Source organism: Cyprinodon tularosa, unplaced genomic scaffold (genome assembly GCF_016077235.1).
Source record: "Cyprinodon tularosa strain WSP-4 unplaced genomic scaffold, ASM1607723v1 ctg429, whole genome shotgun sequence".
Taxonomy (NCBI): Eukaryota; Metazoa; Chordata; class Actinopteri; order Cyprinodontiformes; family Cyprinodontidae; genus Cyprinodon; species Cyprinodon tularosa.
In genome coordinates this window covers 83,248-97,411 of record NW_024039151.1, presented here as the reverse complement: position 1 = coordinate 97,411, position 14,164 = coordinate 83,248, and the positions used below count along the sequence as shown (strand labels likewise).

The 14,164-nt window shown below is 39.9% G+C and overlaps 1 protein-coding gene across 1 annotated transcript; it reads right to left on the bottom strand.

Annotated features, from left to right (window-relative positions):
• Window positions 1-97: 97 nt before the first annotated feature.
• On the bottom strand, window positions 98-13,479 carry tpst1l (tyrosylprotein sulfotransferase 1, like). Its single transcript, XM_038299440.1, has 7 exons — window positions 13,266-13,479; window positions 10,280-10,318; window positions 9,195-9,876; window positions 8,067-8,225; window positions 7,531-7,784; window positions 4,851-5,022; window positions 98-555 (listed from the first exon to the last, which is right to left on the bottom strand). The coding sequence occupies exons 3-7, from the start codon at window positions 9,597-9,599 to the stop codon at window positions 550-552; spliced, it is 996 nt and encodes a 331-aa protein (XP_038155368.1). The 5' UTR covers window positions 9,600-9,876; window positions 10,280-10,318; window positions 13,266-13,479; the 3' UTR covers window positions 98-549.
• Window positions 13,480-14,164: the final 685 nt, after the last annotated feature.

Sequence of the window (14,164 nt, the reverse complement as noted above, 5' to 3'; positions counted from 1 at the left end):
CGCCATGAAAGACTTTATCTCTGGAGTAATGTACATTATAGTTAAAATGGACTTATCCTCTTAATTCAAATTTCATAATAAACCACAAAAAAACTCATAAAAGATCAACCAAAATAATTTATTAAGAAAATAAACATACATCTTGAAAAATATATACAGTCATTATGCTTGATGAACACTGACTGATCTCTTAGTGAGTGATTGGTCTGTAGACATTCACATTGTGGTGAAGCAATTTCAGAAATGTTGTAACACTTTCAGGTAGGAGGCGACACGATGCGTAAATAATCTGTAAAACTGTTTACCATGGATGAGAGACGTGGAGATGAGATTAACGAGTCTAACTCAAACACTCCACCAGTCTGCAGACTTGGATACTGTAAACAAGTCTTTAGGATCATTTACAAATTGATGTGCAACGGCAAAATAAACCCTGTTAGGAGAGCTCAAGACTGGTAAGGAAATCCGCGTCCAAGGAGCAGCCGAAACATGGAAGAAAGCTGCCGGAATCTTCAACTGGGTTGATTAGACTCTGGTGCTGTTTTTTTTTTATCTCTGAGAGAAGAACAGAAGAAAAGGATTACTCATTACAAGAAATTGTTAGAAGAACAAAACACAGAAGAGTTTGAGGTCTATATATATATATATATATATACACTATATTGCCAAAAGTATTTGCTCACCCATCCAAATTATTGGAATCAGGTGTTCCAATCACTTCCATGGCCACAGGTGTATAAATTCAAGCACCTAGGCATGCAGACTGTTTTTACAAACATTTGTGAAAGAATGGGTCGCTCTCAGGAGCTCAGTGAATTCCAGCGTGGAACTGTGATAGGATGCCACCTGTGCAACAAATCCAGTCGTGAAATTTCCTCGCTCCTAAATATTCCACAGTCAACTGTCAGCTGTATTATAAGAAAATGGAAGTGTTTGGGAACGACAGCAACTCAGCCACGAAGTGGTAGGCCACGTAAACTGACGGAGCGGGGTCAGCGGATGCTGACGCGCATAGTGCGAAGAGGTCGCCAACTTTCTGCAGAGTCAATCACTACAGACCTCCAAACTTCATGTGGCCTTCAGATTAGCTGAAGAACAGTGCGCAGAGAGCTTCATGGAATGGGTTTCCATGGTCGAGCAGCTGCATCCAAGCCATACATCACCAAGTGCAATGCAAAGCGTCGGATGCGGTGGTGTAAAGCACGCCGCCACTGGACTCTAGAGCAGTGGAGACGCGTTCTCTGGAGTGACGAATCGCGCTTCTCCATCTGGCAATCTGATGGACGGGTCTGGGTTTGGCGGTTGCCAGGAGAACGGTACTTGTCTGACTGCATTGTGCCAAGTGTAAAGTTTGGTGGAGGGGGGATTATGGTGTGGGGTTGTTTTTCAGGAGCTGGGCTTGGCCCCTTAGTTCCAGTGAAAGGAACTCTGAATGCTTCAGCATACCAAGACATTTTGGACAATTCCATGCTCCCAACTTTGTGGGAACAGTTTGGAGCTGGCCCCTTCCTCTTCCAACATGACTGTGCACCAGTGCACAAAGCAAGGTCCATAAAGACATGGATGACAGAGTCTGGTGTGGATGAACTTGACTGGCCTGCACAGAGTCCTGACCTCAACCCGATAGAACACCTTTGGGATGAATTAGAGCGGAGACTGAGAGCCAGGCCTTCTCGTCCAACATCAGTGTGCGACCTCACAAATGCGCTTCTGGAAGAATGGTCAAAAATTCCCATAAACACACTCCTAAACCTTGTGGACAGCCTTCCCAGAAGAGTTGAAGCTGTTCTAGCTGCAAAGGGTGGACCGACGTCATATTGAACCCTATGGATTAGGAACGGGATGTCACTTAAGCTCATATGTGAGTCAAGGCAGGTGAGCAAATACTTTTGGCAATATAGTGTATATATATATATATATATATATATATATATATATAAGTCTAGATTTATCAAGATTTATTCAATACCATGTATTTGTGTTTAATAAGTGTTTATTCAGATAAACATGAATTTTGAACTGTAGGCCTACATAATAGTTCATGATGAACAGTTTACAGTCAGTAGCTTTGTGTCAGTCAATCCAAGCTCTATTTCTCTTTTTTCCAACAGTCACTCAGGCAGGCATTGTAATGTCCTGTGAGGCTAGTTTTGGGTTATGGAGGGTTGTTTATGTTAGTATTCATGCTAAGTTCATGCTAAGCAGTCATTATGTTCTGGAGGTTGCAGTTGTAAGGGTTAACAATGGCACCATTGGAAGAATGTTTCACCAGTTGCATATAAGGGAACAAGCATTTCCTAGTTTTTTGGAAAGCATGAATAAAGAACTTCACGACTGGTCCTTGGTTTTAGCATGAACAACTTACCTGAAGGCAAACATGCTAGAATATCAAGAATTAAGTCATCATAGACGCAGCTCCCAACCCAACTTTGAGAATTAAAAGTGAAGTTTTCTTTATCACCCAAGAGTCTGCAGTCAATGCAGCACATTAATTCCGATAATGTTCCACCACTTATTTATATATATATATACACTATATTGCCAAAAGTATTTGCTCACCCATCCAAATTATTGGAATCAGGTGTTCCAATCACTTCCATGGCCACAGGTGTATAAATTCAAGCACCTAGGCATGCAGACTGTTTTTACAAACATTTGTGAAAGAATGGGTCGCTCTCAGGAGCTCAGTGAATTCCAGCGTGGAACTGTGATAGGATGCCACCTGTGCAACAAATCCAGTCGTGAAATTTCCTCGCTCCTAAATATTCCACAGTCAACTGTCAGCTGTATTATAAGAAAATGGAAGTGTTTGGGAACAACAGCAACTCAGCCACGAAGTGGTAGGCCACGTAAACTGACGGAGCGGGGTCAGCGGATGCTGACGCGCATAGTGCGAAGAGGTCGCCAACTTTCTGCAGAGTCAATCACTACAGACCTCCAAACTTCATGTGGCCTTCAGATTAGCTCAAGAACAGTGCGCAGAGAGCTTCATGGAATGGGTTTCCATGGTCGAGCAGCTGCATCCAAGCCATACATCACCAAGTGCAATGCAAAGCGTCGGATGCGGTGGTGTAAAGCACGCCGCCACTGGACTCTAGAGCAGTGGAGACGCGTTCTCTGGAGTGACGAATCGCGCTTCTCCATCTGGCAATCTGATGGACGGGTCTGGGTTTGGCGGTTGCCAGGAGAACGGTACTTGTCTGACTGCATTGTGCCAAGTGTAAAGTTTGTTGGAGGGGGGATTATGGTGTGGGGTTGTTTTTCAGGAGCTGGGCTTGGCCCCTTAGTTCCAGTGAAAGGAACTCTGAATGCTTCAGCATACCAAGACATTTTGGACAATTCCATGCTCCCAACTTTGTGGGAACAGTTTGGAGCTGGCCCCTTCCTCTTCCAACATGACTGTGCACCAGTGCACAAAGCAAGGTCCATAAAGACATGGATGACAGAGTCTGGTGTGGATGAACTTGACTGGCCTGCACAGAGTCCTGACCTCAACCCGATAGAACACCTTTGGGATGAATTAGAGCGGAGACTGAGAGCCAGGCCTTCTCGTCCAACATCAGTGTGCAACCTCACAAATGCGCTTCTGGAAGAATGGTCAAAAATTCCCATAAACACACTCCTAAACCTTGTGGACAGCCTTCCCAGAAGAGTTGAAGCTGTTCTAGCTGCAAAGGGTGGACCGACGTCATATTGAACCCTATGGATTAGGAACGGGATGTCACTTAAGCTCATATGTGAGTCAAGGCAGGTGAGCAAATACTTTTGGCAATATAGTGTATATATATATATATATATATATATATATATATATATATATATATATATATATATATATTAGGGGTGTGCAAAATAATCGTCATGACGATGCATCGTGATTCTAATTGTTGTGATCTACTGCATCGATTCTTGACGTGAAGTATCGATTCTTAATTTTAAAAAAGGAATAAATAAAATACATGAACGGTTGGCGCACATCCGCCAAAAACAAGTGGAATACAGCTTCCAGTTAGTAGATGTCGCTGCGGGATGTGTTGACGCCCGCTGCCTTGTGTCACAAGCATTTCCGTCCGAGGGATACTGCGACGAGTCTTTCATAAACAAAACACGGAGGAGACTGAAATACTTTTCGCCCGGCTCCATCACATTTCAAGTCAGATGTGTGGATGCATTTTGGCTTTAAAAACAAGAAGGTAAAAACGGATTTGATATGACGCACATAATTTGCAAAAGGGGAAATATACATTTGAATTTTTTCATTTCATTGGTTTAAAGGACCACTGAGGCCATGTAAAAGGCACTGATTATCCTTATTTTGTTATTTCAAGTTTTATAAATCCTAAGCACTCTTTGTCAGTGTGTTCACTACAGTAATAGTAATATTTTTGTCCAGTATTTTTTTTGTCATGGCAGTACCTCCAAAAGTTGTTTCAATAAATACAGCAATGTATGAATTCAGTTGTATCAATGTATCAATTGAAAACACTATCCAGATCAGCCAGTCAGCCACTGGTATTGGCTGTATTTTTTTCTAACAGTGTTCAGTGAAAATATCACAATGCATCGCGATGCATCGCAATATTTCAAGTATCATGATGCATCGTGATAGAATCGCATCGTGGCATGTGAACCGTGATTTGAATCGAATCGGGACTTCTTTGGCAATACCCACCCCTAATATATATATATATATATATATATATATATAGCATGTTTTTTTTTTTTTTTATTGAATGGTAGTAGTTAACATCTAATAATGTGTATATAGAAATTACACACCGAAACCAATTATGAGAAGAAAATAAATTTGGATGTTTGAAAAGAAAAAAGTCTAATATACTTTACTGTACCTGTGAGTCTGTGTAATCAGGAGGGTTGGCGTGAGGATCGTAGCCCAGTCGTGCAAGCATGGGGGCGATTTCCGCCATGTCGTTGATGACATCTGGGGGAATGTTTCCCACCCACTTAGAGAGTGCCTCTGTGTTCACCGGCTTCATCACCTGGTCTGTAGAGCGTTCAACCCTGCAAACAAATACACAGGTCAGGTCTGTGTTTAGCCATCAAGTTAGAGGTCCAGCAGAGCGAAGGCTAAACTCTTCAGACTAGTAAAGAAAAACAGAAACTATTCTGAAATAATATCTGTAAACTTCCAACTTTAAAAGCTCCTAAAAAGCAGAAAGATAAAAATAAAGGAGCTCAAAACTAACTAGATGTGAAAGAAAATTATATAATTGTGAAACTAAAACTCACAAGTTATAAAAAAAAAAAAAATTTAGAGAACAGAAACAGAAAAAAACCCAGATGTAATTACATTAAACCATCAACCAAAAATGACCACTGACAAAAATCTAAATTGATAGAGGAATACCAAACAGGAAGGAAAAAAATTAAAGCTTTTTTAGTAACATGTCTCTTAAAGAAGGTTACGAAACATCTTTGAGTAACACTCTGTTGTATAACTAATAACGAAAAAAAAAAAAAAAGATTGCTAATTCTCTCTGGGTGTAGCCTAATTCCTTTAAATAAGAGATTTGGGTTTAGCCTTGTAGAGCAGCCAGTTTCCCACCAAATCCCCTGAGCGGGTTTCCTGCAGAAAGATGCTTTGCTTGAATGACAACAAGTGAGCAAATACATTCTGTGCTGTGGGAGGTCTCCAAGCTTTGCTTCACCCTGAGAGGTTAGGCTGCTTTGAAAGAAAACATGAGCAGCTCAGTGGAGGACATAGTCTAAGTAGGGTACAAGTGCCTCCACTGAATGTTAATCAAGTTAAAAACAAACAATCCGCATTAGTTTCATTCCCCCATTTCCTTCATCTTGGAATAAAGGTATATCTTTATTTTATTGATTGTTGGACAAAAATCTACGTTTTAATCATAGCACACACTTAAATGACCAACCTGTAACTAAAACAATAATACATGACTATTAAATACAACAAAAAATGAACATATTCACCATGTTGTAAAACTGTGTTATGGTGCCGTGTTATAAACAAACTCACACAGAAGACTAGAGGTGAGTATTGGCATGAGTGTTGCGATTTGATACATGTTGCGATACTTGGGTCACGATACGATATTATCATGATATTGCAGTATCACTATATATTGCAATATTTTCCCCAGCTATCAAAATCAAATGATGAGATAAAACAGCAAGTGCTGTATATTTTCATCAGAAAGTATTGATTAGGTATTATTACCATGTTGTTTGGGGTTTTCTTCCACTGTGACTGCCTCAAATAAAGATTTGGTGCTGCACGCACAGTTAAAAGGCTCCACAGCGCTTTCTGCCAGAGTGGTGGTACAGAGGTAGCCAATTTTCCTATCAATGTTTTATGTAACCATTTTTTTTTATCGATACCAATAAGTGAAAGATCGATATTATATTGGGCAGCCGAATATCACGATATATCGCCAAAACGATTATTTCCCACACCCCTACAGAAGACAGGATCAATCATGACATTTTGTGTGTATTTTAAATTCAAATGTGAGACACGGCTAAAGCATGGTCCGAAAGGGGTCACGCAGCGTAACAGCAATTTCCAACAAAGTGACAAATCCACCAAAGATGAGATGAAACAGAAAAGAGCTAAATGTGTGATAGAAACCATAGAGTCCAGAGGGCAATCCCATTTAAATATGCTGTTAGATAGCCTACAGCTGGAAAACAAATGCAAAGCTGAATGAAACAAAGCTCTGCTGTAAATATGACTGGGTGAAGATGCTTCCACAGATAAATTCCCATGGAAAAGAGATAATGACAGAGAACCTACTGAGTTATGTGGCGTATCTAGTGTAGATATTTTCCTGCATGGTGTTTCGGCATATTAGCTCAGCCTTGTTGAATAGATAATATACCACTTCTTATTGGTTAATTTATGTTTTTACTTTATAATAAAAGTTACACCCAAAAGTTTTTTGTAAACTGTTTGCCATTTTTAATGGGTAACTCGAGCTCATCACTCTTCTGCACCTCCACATTCATTTTTCAATATAAAACTTGATATCTGACCTTAGTTGTAATTATTGTTTGACAGTCTTAGCTGTTTGGATAATAAAGTGAAACTAACATTTCATTCCCTTGATTTGAAAGGTAAATCATCTGGTTTATCAAGATGCAGTATTATATCCATTTGTTTAAACTAACCATGTTTCCTCACGACTGCAATGTCTTTCCTTATGCATTTTTATTTATTTACATTTACAGATTTGCAATCTTAGTTGATGAGGTAGATGAATGTGTGCCATAAATCCTTGCTACAACAATTGCAGATAAAAACACATTCAGCTCATTAGCTTCCAATAGATTATCTTAAAAATGTAGACTGATCATCCAGCTTGCTGAACTGATGTTTAGAAATCTTCACTTGAATAATCTTCACTTCCCAAACAGGAAGGGAAGCAGTTCTTTATGAAAACTACATTCCAAGAATACTTTATTTACAGCAGAATGTGGTAGCAGAACATAAAGCTGAAATGATCTGTTAGGTGTGACATCAGCAGGAGCATTTAGTCAAATACTAACTTGGACAGAGACACGCCGCCGGCCTTCCCGATCAACTCTTCGTGATGCAGCACTGATGGGTCCCACTGGAGATCCAGGAAATGAAGCAACTTCCTCATTTCCTGCTCTGGGCGAAGAACGAGACGCTCGTATTGGACAGGTAGACATCGACCTTCCCCAGCTGCCTGGCACTGGCTGAACATGGTCTCCACGGCGCTGCTCCACTTGGTGAGACAGTCTCTGTAACTGGTCAGGTCAAACCCTGAGATGGTCACCTGTGAGAGAAGCCACAGAAAGAAAAATAATCAGATAACACAGAGGGTTAAATATACATATTTCAATTTAGAGTCAGATTTTAAAAAACAACCTAGAATCTTCCACTAAAGCATTGATTTTGCTGTTATAGTCTTTTGGTCTTTGCAACAACATCCTCAAAGATAGTGCAGCATCAGCACAATTCAGCATGTAGAGGCTTGGAAACATGAACCAGTGAAACTTAAGCCATAAAGGAAGTTAGTCTACCCTGATGATCAAAACAAGGAGGAAAACAAGCTTACCTTACGCGATATCATAGAGTGGACGGTTGCCCGTCCATCCCTCAGCATGAGCACAAACTTTGCTTTGGGGAAGATGCGTGCTAAATAAGACAGGGACTTCAATGCAAATGGATCCTTGTTGCAAAGGCGGGGTGCAGGCTCCCCGTGGCCGACTATCACCTGGAGTAAATAACATAAAATTGGGGTTTAACACAGCCATAACAAATACTGGAAGAAGGCCTCTTAGTGGCTGTGGAAATAATCAGAGCAGCTTCACATTCAAGTAGGACTCTGACCCCAACCTTATCTCCGTTGCTGCAATACAACAGTCTGATCTAAACAATGGTTCCGAGCTTAATTCAATTTTCTGTCAACATTACGATACATGCAGTCATGAAAAACAATATTCGACTACCTTTGTCTTGTTGGTCATATTTATTGTATTTTTCAAGTAATATTTATTTAGAACAAAAGAAGATTAAGAAAACAGTTGATCCAATTGTTTTCCTTCCATGACTGTGTGTTCAAAGACACTCTCCATCAGGATTGACTGAGTTTGAGCGTTTTGTTGAGAAGAATCAACAAATACAAATATTTTAGCGGCTAGATTAGAGGTCTGCAACCTGTGCCTCTGAAACATCACAACAGAAAGAAAAAAAAAAAGAAAAAAAAAACATATATAAAATATATTTTTCAATCTATTTTTTCTTATTATTAGCATGAAAAGTATGTTTTTTTAAACATAATTTTTCATTAAAAAAATTAAATAGAAAAAAAAAATGCTTCTGCTTTTCCTTATTTTCAAAAGTAAACATACAGATAAACTGTAAGTTGTTTAAAACAACAATTGCTTTCCCATAGCAGATATGTAACAAAAATAATTTGCCTTTTATTAAAAGATCATTTAATATTTTTTGGCTCTAAACAACTTTTATTTAGCTAGACTGAGAGTAAAACAGTTTTTTGCATTTAAAAGGTTGCAGATCCCTGCTCTAGATGCTGCAGCAAAAGGTGATTCTAAAAAGGTTTAAACTCAAGAGGGACTGAAAAGCAATGCAAGACACATCTTTTGGACTTAAAACTGAAAGAATTTCAACAAAGCTACTTAGTGCTGGTGTTCTCCAGCATCGGACAGCACCAACTACCCACCTCTAACAAAAAGGCTCGCACTGCTGAGTCCAACACCTGGTCGGTGACTCCGGCCTCGTCCAGTCGCATTCTCTCCTTCACTGAGCGACTCCAAGTAGCCCTCATAGCCAGGAGGCGAGGGATCACTCTGGTCTCCTCTCCACACCGAACGGCGTTGTGGGCGTCCAGCATCACACGCATCAGCGTCGTGCCGCTCCGAGGAAACCCCCCGATGAAGATGAGGGGTGTGTCTTCGGGAAAGTGTTCAGTTAGGGGGAGACTCTGATTGCCTGAGCCCATGTTGAGCTCCATCCATCGGTAGCGGTGGCTCTTCCGAGGACAGTCCATCCCGTTCATGCCCAAGTAGAGCAGGGAGGCGGAGCAGAGCAGAACGCAGCCCAGCAGCAGGTTCGTTCTGCCTCTCATGGCTGTTTGTTGTGGGATTTTGTTTTGTTAAAACCAGAAGAACATAGATTAATACTCAGCTGGCAGCTGATGTGAGGAAATCTTCAGTCTTAAAATTCAATAGGGTTTATTTGCACATAGTGAGACCAAGGAGGACGAGTCCAACAGTAACTGGAACTGAGGGTAGAGATGTTGAAGGCTGGAAATCTTCCTCAGCTGTCATGCCCTGTTCTCGCACTGCAGGATCTGACCCTGCTGCACCCCACAGTCAGCCACGTCTATTAGCCATGACTCCAACCTAAAACATAAGGACACACTTAAATGTCTTTCTATCCCACTGACAGTTAAAGACTATTCACAGCACTACAGTTTAGAAGAGATCACTCCAGGATCAGGGTTTCAATACCTCCTGACTAATCCGGCAGATATAGTTATCCTATTTACAATTTTAAAAAAGAGCTCTGAATTTTAGCCAGAGTATGAGTCAGTCATGATCCACCAGCAGATATCTGTGGAAACTGTTGTTTATGCAAGATCCCTGCCACACAAATGGAACTAATTGTATTTTCAGGCAAACTGCAACATATCAGAAGCTGCCAATGACAAATCTTTCATGTTTTTTTATTTTTTATTTTTTAACTGACCTTCTTTATAAACCGACACACTCAGCAATACTTGTGTAAGGAGATATTACTACTTACCGAGTAAGACATTCTGCAACTTCCCCATATCTTTTTTTTCTGCAATGTGCACAGAAAACATTTCATTAGTGCAAGCTCTAATCGACTTCCTTTTTCGCAGCATGGAAAATAAAGATTGCGAACGGTGGCAAAAAAGGGGTTGAGGGTTAGGTTTCCTGCCATCTTGTTCAGATTGAAAGTGGAGAAATCCTAACATCTGGATGCCACGTGGTCAGCACTAAACCTCCATGTGGTGAATTAGGAATGGCCAAAAAAAATAGTTTAAGGTAAGGCCTCAAAGCGTTAAAAGGCACCTATGAGTTTAACATGTGCTCTAATTTGAATGCTTTTCCAAAACATTGATTACCAGGATGGGCTTTTATTCCTTTTTACATGACAAAAAAATTAACAATTTTTTTTGTCATGTATTTTTGTCCGTTTTTTTATTAATTTTAATCATCAAACTTTTTTCAAATCCTGAATCTATACCTGTTAAGATTTGGCAAGCTGCAACTGAGAAAAATCACGATCAAAATAAACATTCCTATAATAAACTTGGATCCCTGACAATAACTTCGCTTCTGCCAAATTAAACATCTTCAAGATCACATTATAAAGAATATTTTTATCTGTTTTTTTGTTGTTTTTTTTAGTAGAAAGAGGCTTGCAAATACATCATTTGTCCTCATAAGTTTCAGAAACAGCCAAGTTAGGGCCGCAAAATAAAACTTCATGCGGTTAAACTGGGAAGAAAGGGGCTTCTAGAAAGTATAGCCACTGTCAGGATTCAGGTTCAAACTGGGAAAGGCCACCATGACACCAGATCATAGAAAGGCAAAACAACAGGGCGAGCTAAACAGACTGGTGCCCGGGGGACCATAGGGTACTAACAGGTAAGAGTTGAAGTTTTGGCTAGTAAACATTTTTAAGGAAACAGGAACTAAGGAGTTGTGTTTAAGAGCAGACTTCCTGACAATGTAAACATTTGATTGGTAGACAAAACTACTACTAGTAAAAATAAATATGTATTTTTGTTAAATCTTTGCAGTCCTGCAGCTTGATAGATGCACAGGTACAGCAGAAAATATGATGGATGGAGTTTATGTGTCGGTGAAGACACATTCTGTATAAAGCTGCACACGGTTCAGCATTTAGAGTTGTAATAACAGAAGAGATACTGCATGCAAGGGCGGATTTAGGAAATTTGGGGCCCTAGGCAAAGACAGGCAGGGGGCCCTCTGAATTGAGAAGACAGTACAACAGACCCATTATACAGACACAAAAATTTTAATAGAATAGACATCCATTATTTGTTCTAGGTTTTGTCCCTCTCTTCTTGTACCTTTTCTTGTTGTTTTCCTCTCTATGTTTTGTACTTAGCTGACTTTTCATGCTGTCTCAAAATGAATTAAAGAATTTTCCAATCACTAAAAGCTTACTTAGCCGATTGCTCCTCCCTGTGTTTCCAAATAGATGACTGCAAAAGTAAATACATTCCTTCTTTTCATTGTAGACAAGCCATTATCTCCTTATCTGTTCTCCATTTTTCATTTGGATGAAATAACAGCTGCATGAATCATGACAGCAGACAACATAAAGAAGGGCAGGAGGTGTGGTTACCAATCTACTTGCTGTGGACAGCAGAGTTTTGTGCTTTTACATGTGGTCGCCAAAGTCTCGAGTAGCAGAAAAAAGTCGCTAGATTTGGCACCAGGTGCCTTTTTTTTTTTAATAAAAGTGCTAGAGGGGTGTGAAAAGTCGCTAAATATAGCGGCAAAGGTGCTAAGTTTGCTGCTGTTTGTTTGGACCTTTCTGTACATGTTCAGCAAATGGACTGATCCAATATGGTTAATAAGCATTCTGGTGGCAATTTAAAGAAAGGATTTTTATCAAAAACATACTTAATGTGCACAAATAAGGAATAGTTGTATTAACCATACATGCAAACAGAATTTTATGGGGCCCCCAGGAATTTGGGGCCCTAGGCAACTGCATAGTATTGCCTAATGGTAAATCCGCCCCTGACTGCAGGCAGACTGCATTTACGTTTGATATTTATTTTAAATATTAAACAGCTACCGTTTTATAACAGGAATACTAAATATAACCTATCAAAGGTTCCTGCTGAGAATGAGTTCATCTTAAAAACAAAAAGGGATCTAACAAGTCTGACATTTTTTTCAAATGTCAAAAAGGATCTCTAATAATTAATTAAAACAACTGTTGTTTATTACATAAAATATGTGCAATCCATCATACACATTTTTTCTTTTCTTTCTCCCCATTCTTTCCCTGCAGCATGACTTCCTTCCCTTTCTTTGCTTCCTACCTTTTTTTATCAAACATCTATTCATTCCTTTCTTACCAACTGTCTCTTTAAAAATGGAACCGTCCCATATAAAGAAAATAAATTATTTACATTCTTGATGGTATAAAGGTTCCTAATGTTTACATAATCATTTAACACGCACGATAAAAGACAAAAATAAATTCATAATGTTGGTAGGGTGGAAAACAAAGCCTGGAAAGGAGTATCCATTTTATAATTTTCACAGGGAAATCCTTATTTGACCCCTTTCATACATCTTTACACATCTTTTTTGTTTCCAACCATCAGGCAATCCTTCCTTCCATCGTTGCTCTCATTTTCTCTTCCTTCCTCCAATCGGTTAATTTCCCTTCCTTTATACCTTTCCATGCAGGTTCCATATTTAAATCCAGACAACTGTAGAGCATCTGCTATTGACACTGTGGACAAAACGATGACAGCGAATTACATTAATAGACACAGCTCGGTCTATGGACCCATTTAGATGCGGACCCCCCTCCTCCAGGCCCAGCAGCCACGAACATCTGGCCTGGCTACAGAACCACCCTCCGTCGCAGAGAGCCAGGTGAATGACCTGCCTGCTAACAGCAACCATTTACCCACCTCTACTTGGAGTAAAAATACTAATTCCGACTAAAAGGGAACCGCGGTTTGAAATGAACAACGGTACCAACTCACCTCCGTCTGAAAAACTGTCGAATATCCGAAGAACGTTGATCCAAACGGCTGTCCTCCCAGAACTATTTCCCCCCTTTTCCCCTCTCTGTTACCAGCCCCACGTCAAATACCGTAATGTCCATAAATAAGAGAATAAGTCGCTCTTCTTCTCTGCGTATCCCGGCTGAACTTTCACGAGAACGTCGACTGCGTTTTTTTTTTCTGTTACAGTCGGAAAAAAACACACATTCGACACGAGACACACGAAGCAAAGAGAACTCGCCGCTGATTGGATAAGCGTAAAAGCGGAAAAGTAACACGGTTTACCATTGGTGGAAACGTTAAAGGATAATTCCGCTTATTTGACAGCTCTTTTTTTTCTCTCCCACCACTGGAGACTAAAATTACTTTACCGCATCGATTGGTATGCTTTCAGTAAAAGCCCACCAGGGAAATGTAATCAGAGTGAGGGATTTACTGGAGGGTTGAACTACCACGTTTAATTTAACCATCTTTTCATTAGCTACAGATTCCTGTTTGCTTTAAAGCTACCAAGGATATTGTTGAGGAATTAAAGGCCAAGTGTTACCAAAGCTGATGAGAAAACTTAATAAACAGGACATTAGAGAACCACTGACGGTTTTAGAAAAGTAATGAGATGCATAAATAATTGATCAAGGGTGTCATTGGCAATGATAATAAAAGAGTGGGTTTTACTCAAACTCAATCCCAACAAGTATCCATCATGATATTTTACAGATTTACAACAGGCAACAGCCAGCATAACATTGTGTCAATAATGCATTAGCTCTGCTTTGATTGAATGCACTGAGTGAGTCAGGAATAGTTTCATACAGCTGGAGCTCTATGAGCTGCAGGGCATCTATTACACTAGACTGGTGCATCCAGGTCTGTAAACT

Excerpts from the sequence above, each read along its gene's own strand:
- tpst1l (XM_038299440.1), bottom strand. The coding sequence starts at position 9,599 with ATGAGAGGCAGAACGAACCTGCTGCTGGGCTGCGTTCTGCTCTGCTCC. Across the intron at positions 7,785-8,066 it reads ACTCTATGATATCGCGTAAG|GTGACCATCTCAGGGTTTGA; the intron begins GTAAGCTTGTTT and ends CTTCTCTCACAG. Across the intron at positions 5,023-7,530 it reads GGCGGCGTGTCTCTGTCCAA|GGTTGAACGCTCTACAGACC; the intron begins GTTAGTATTTGA and ends ATTTGTTTGCAG.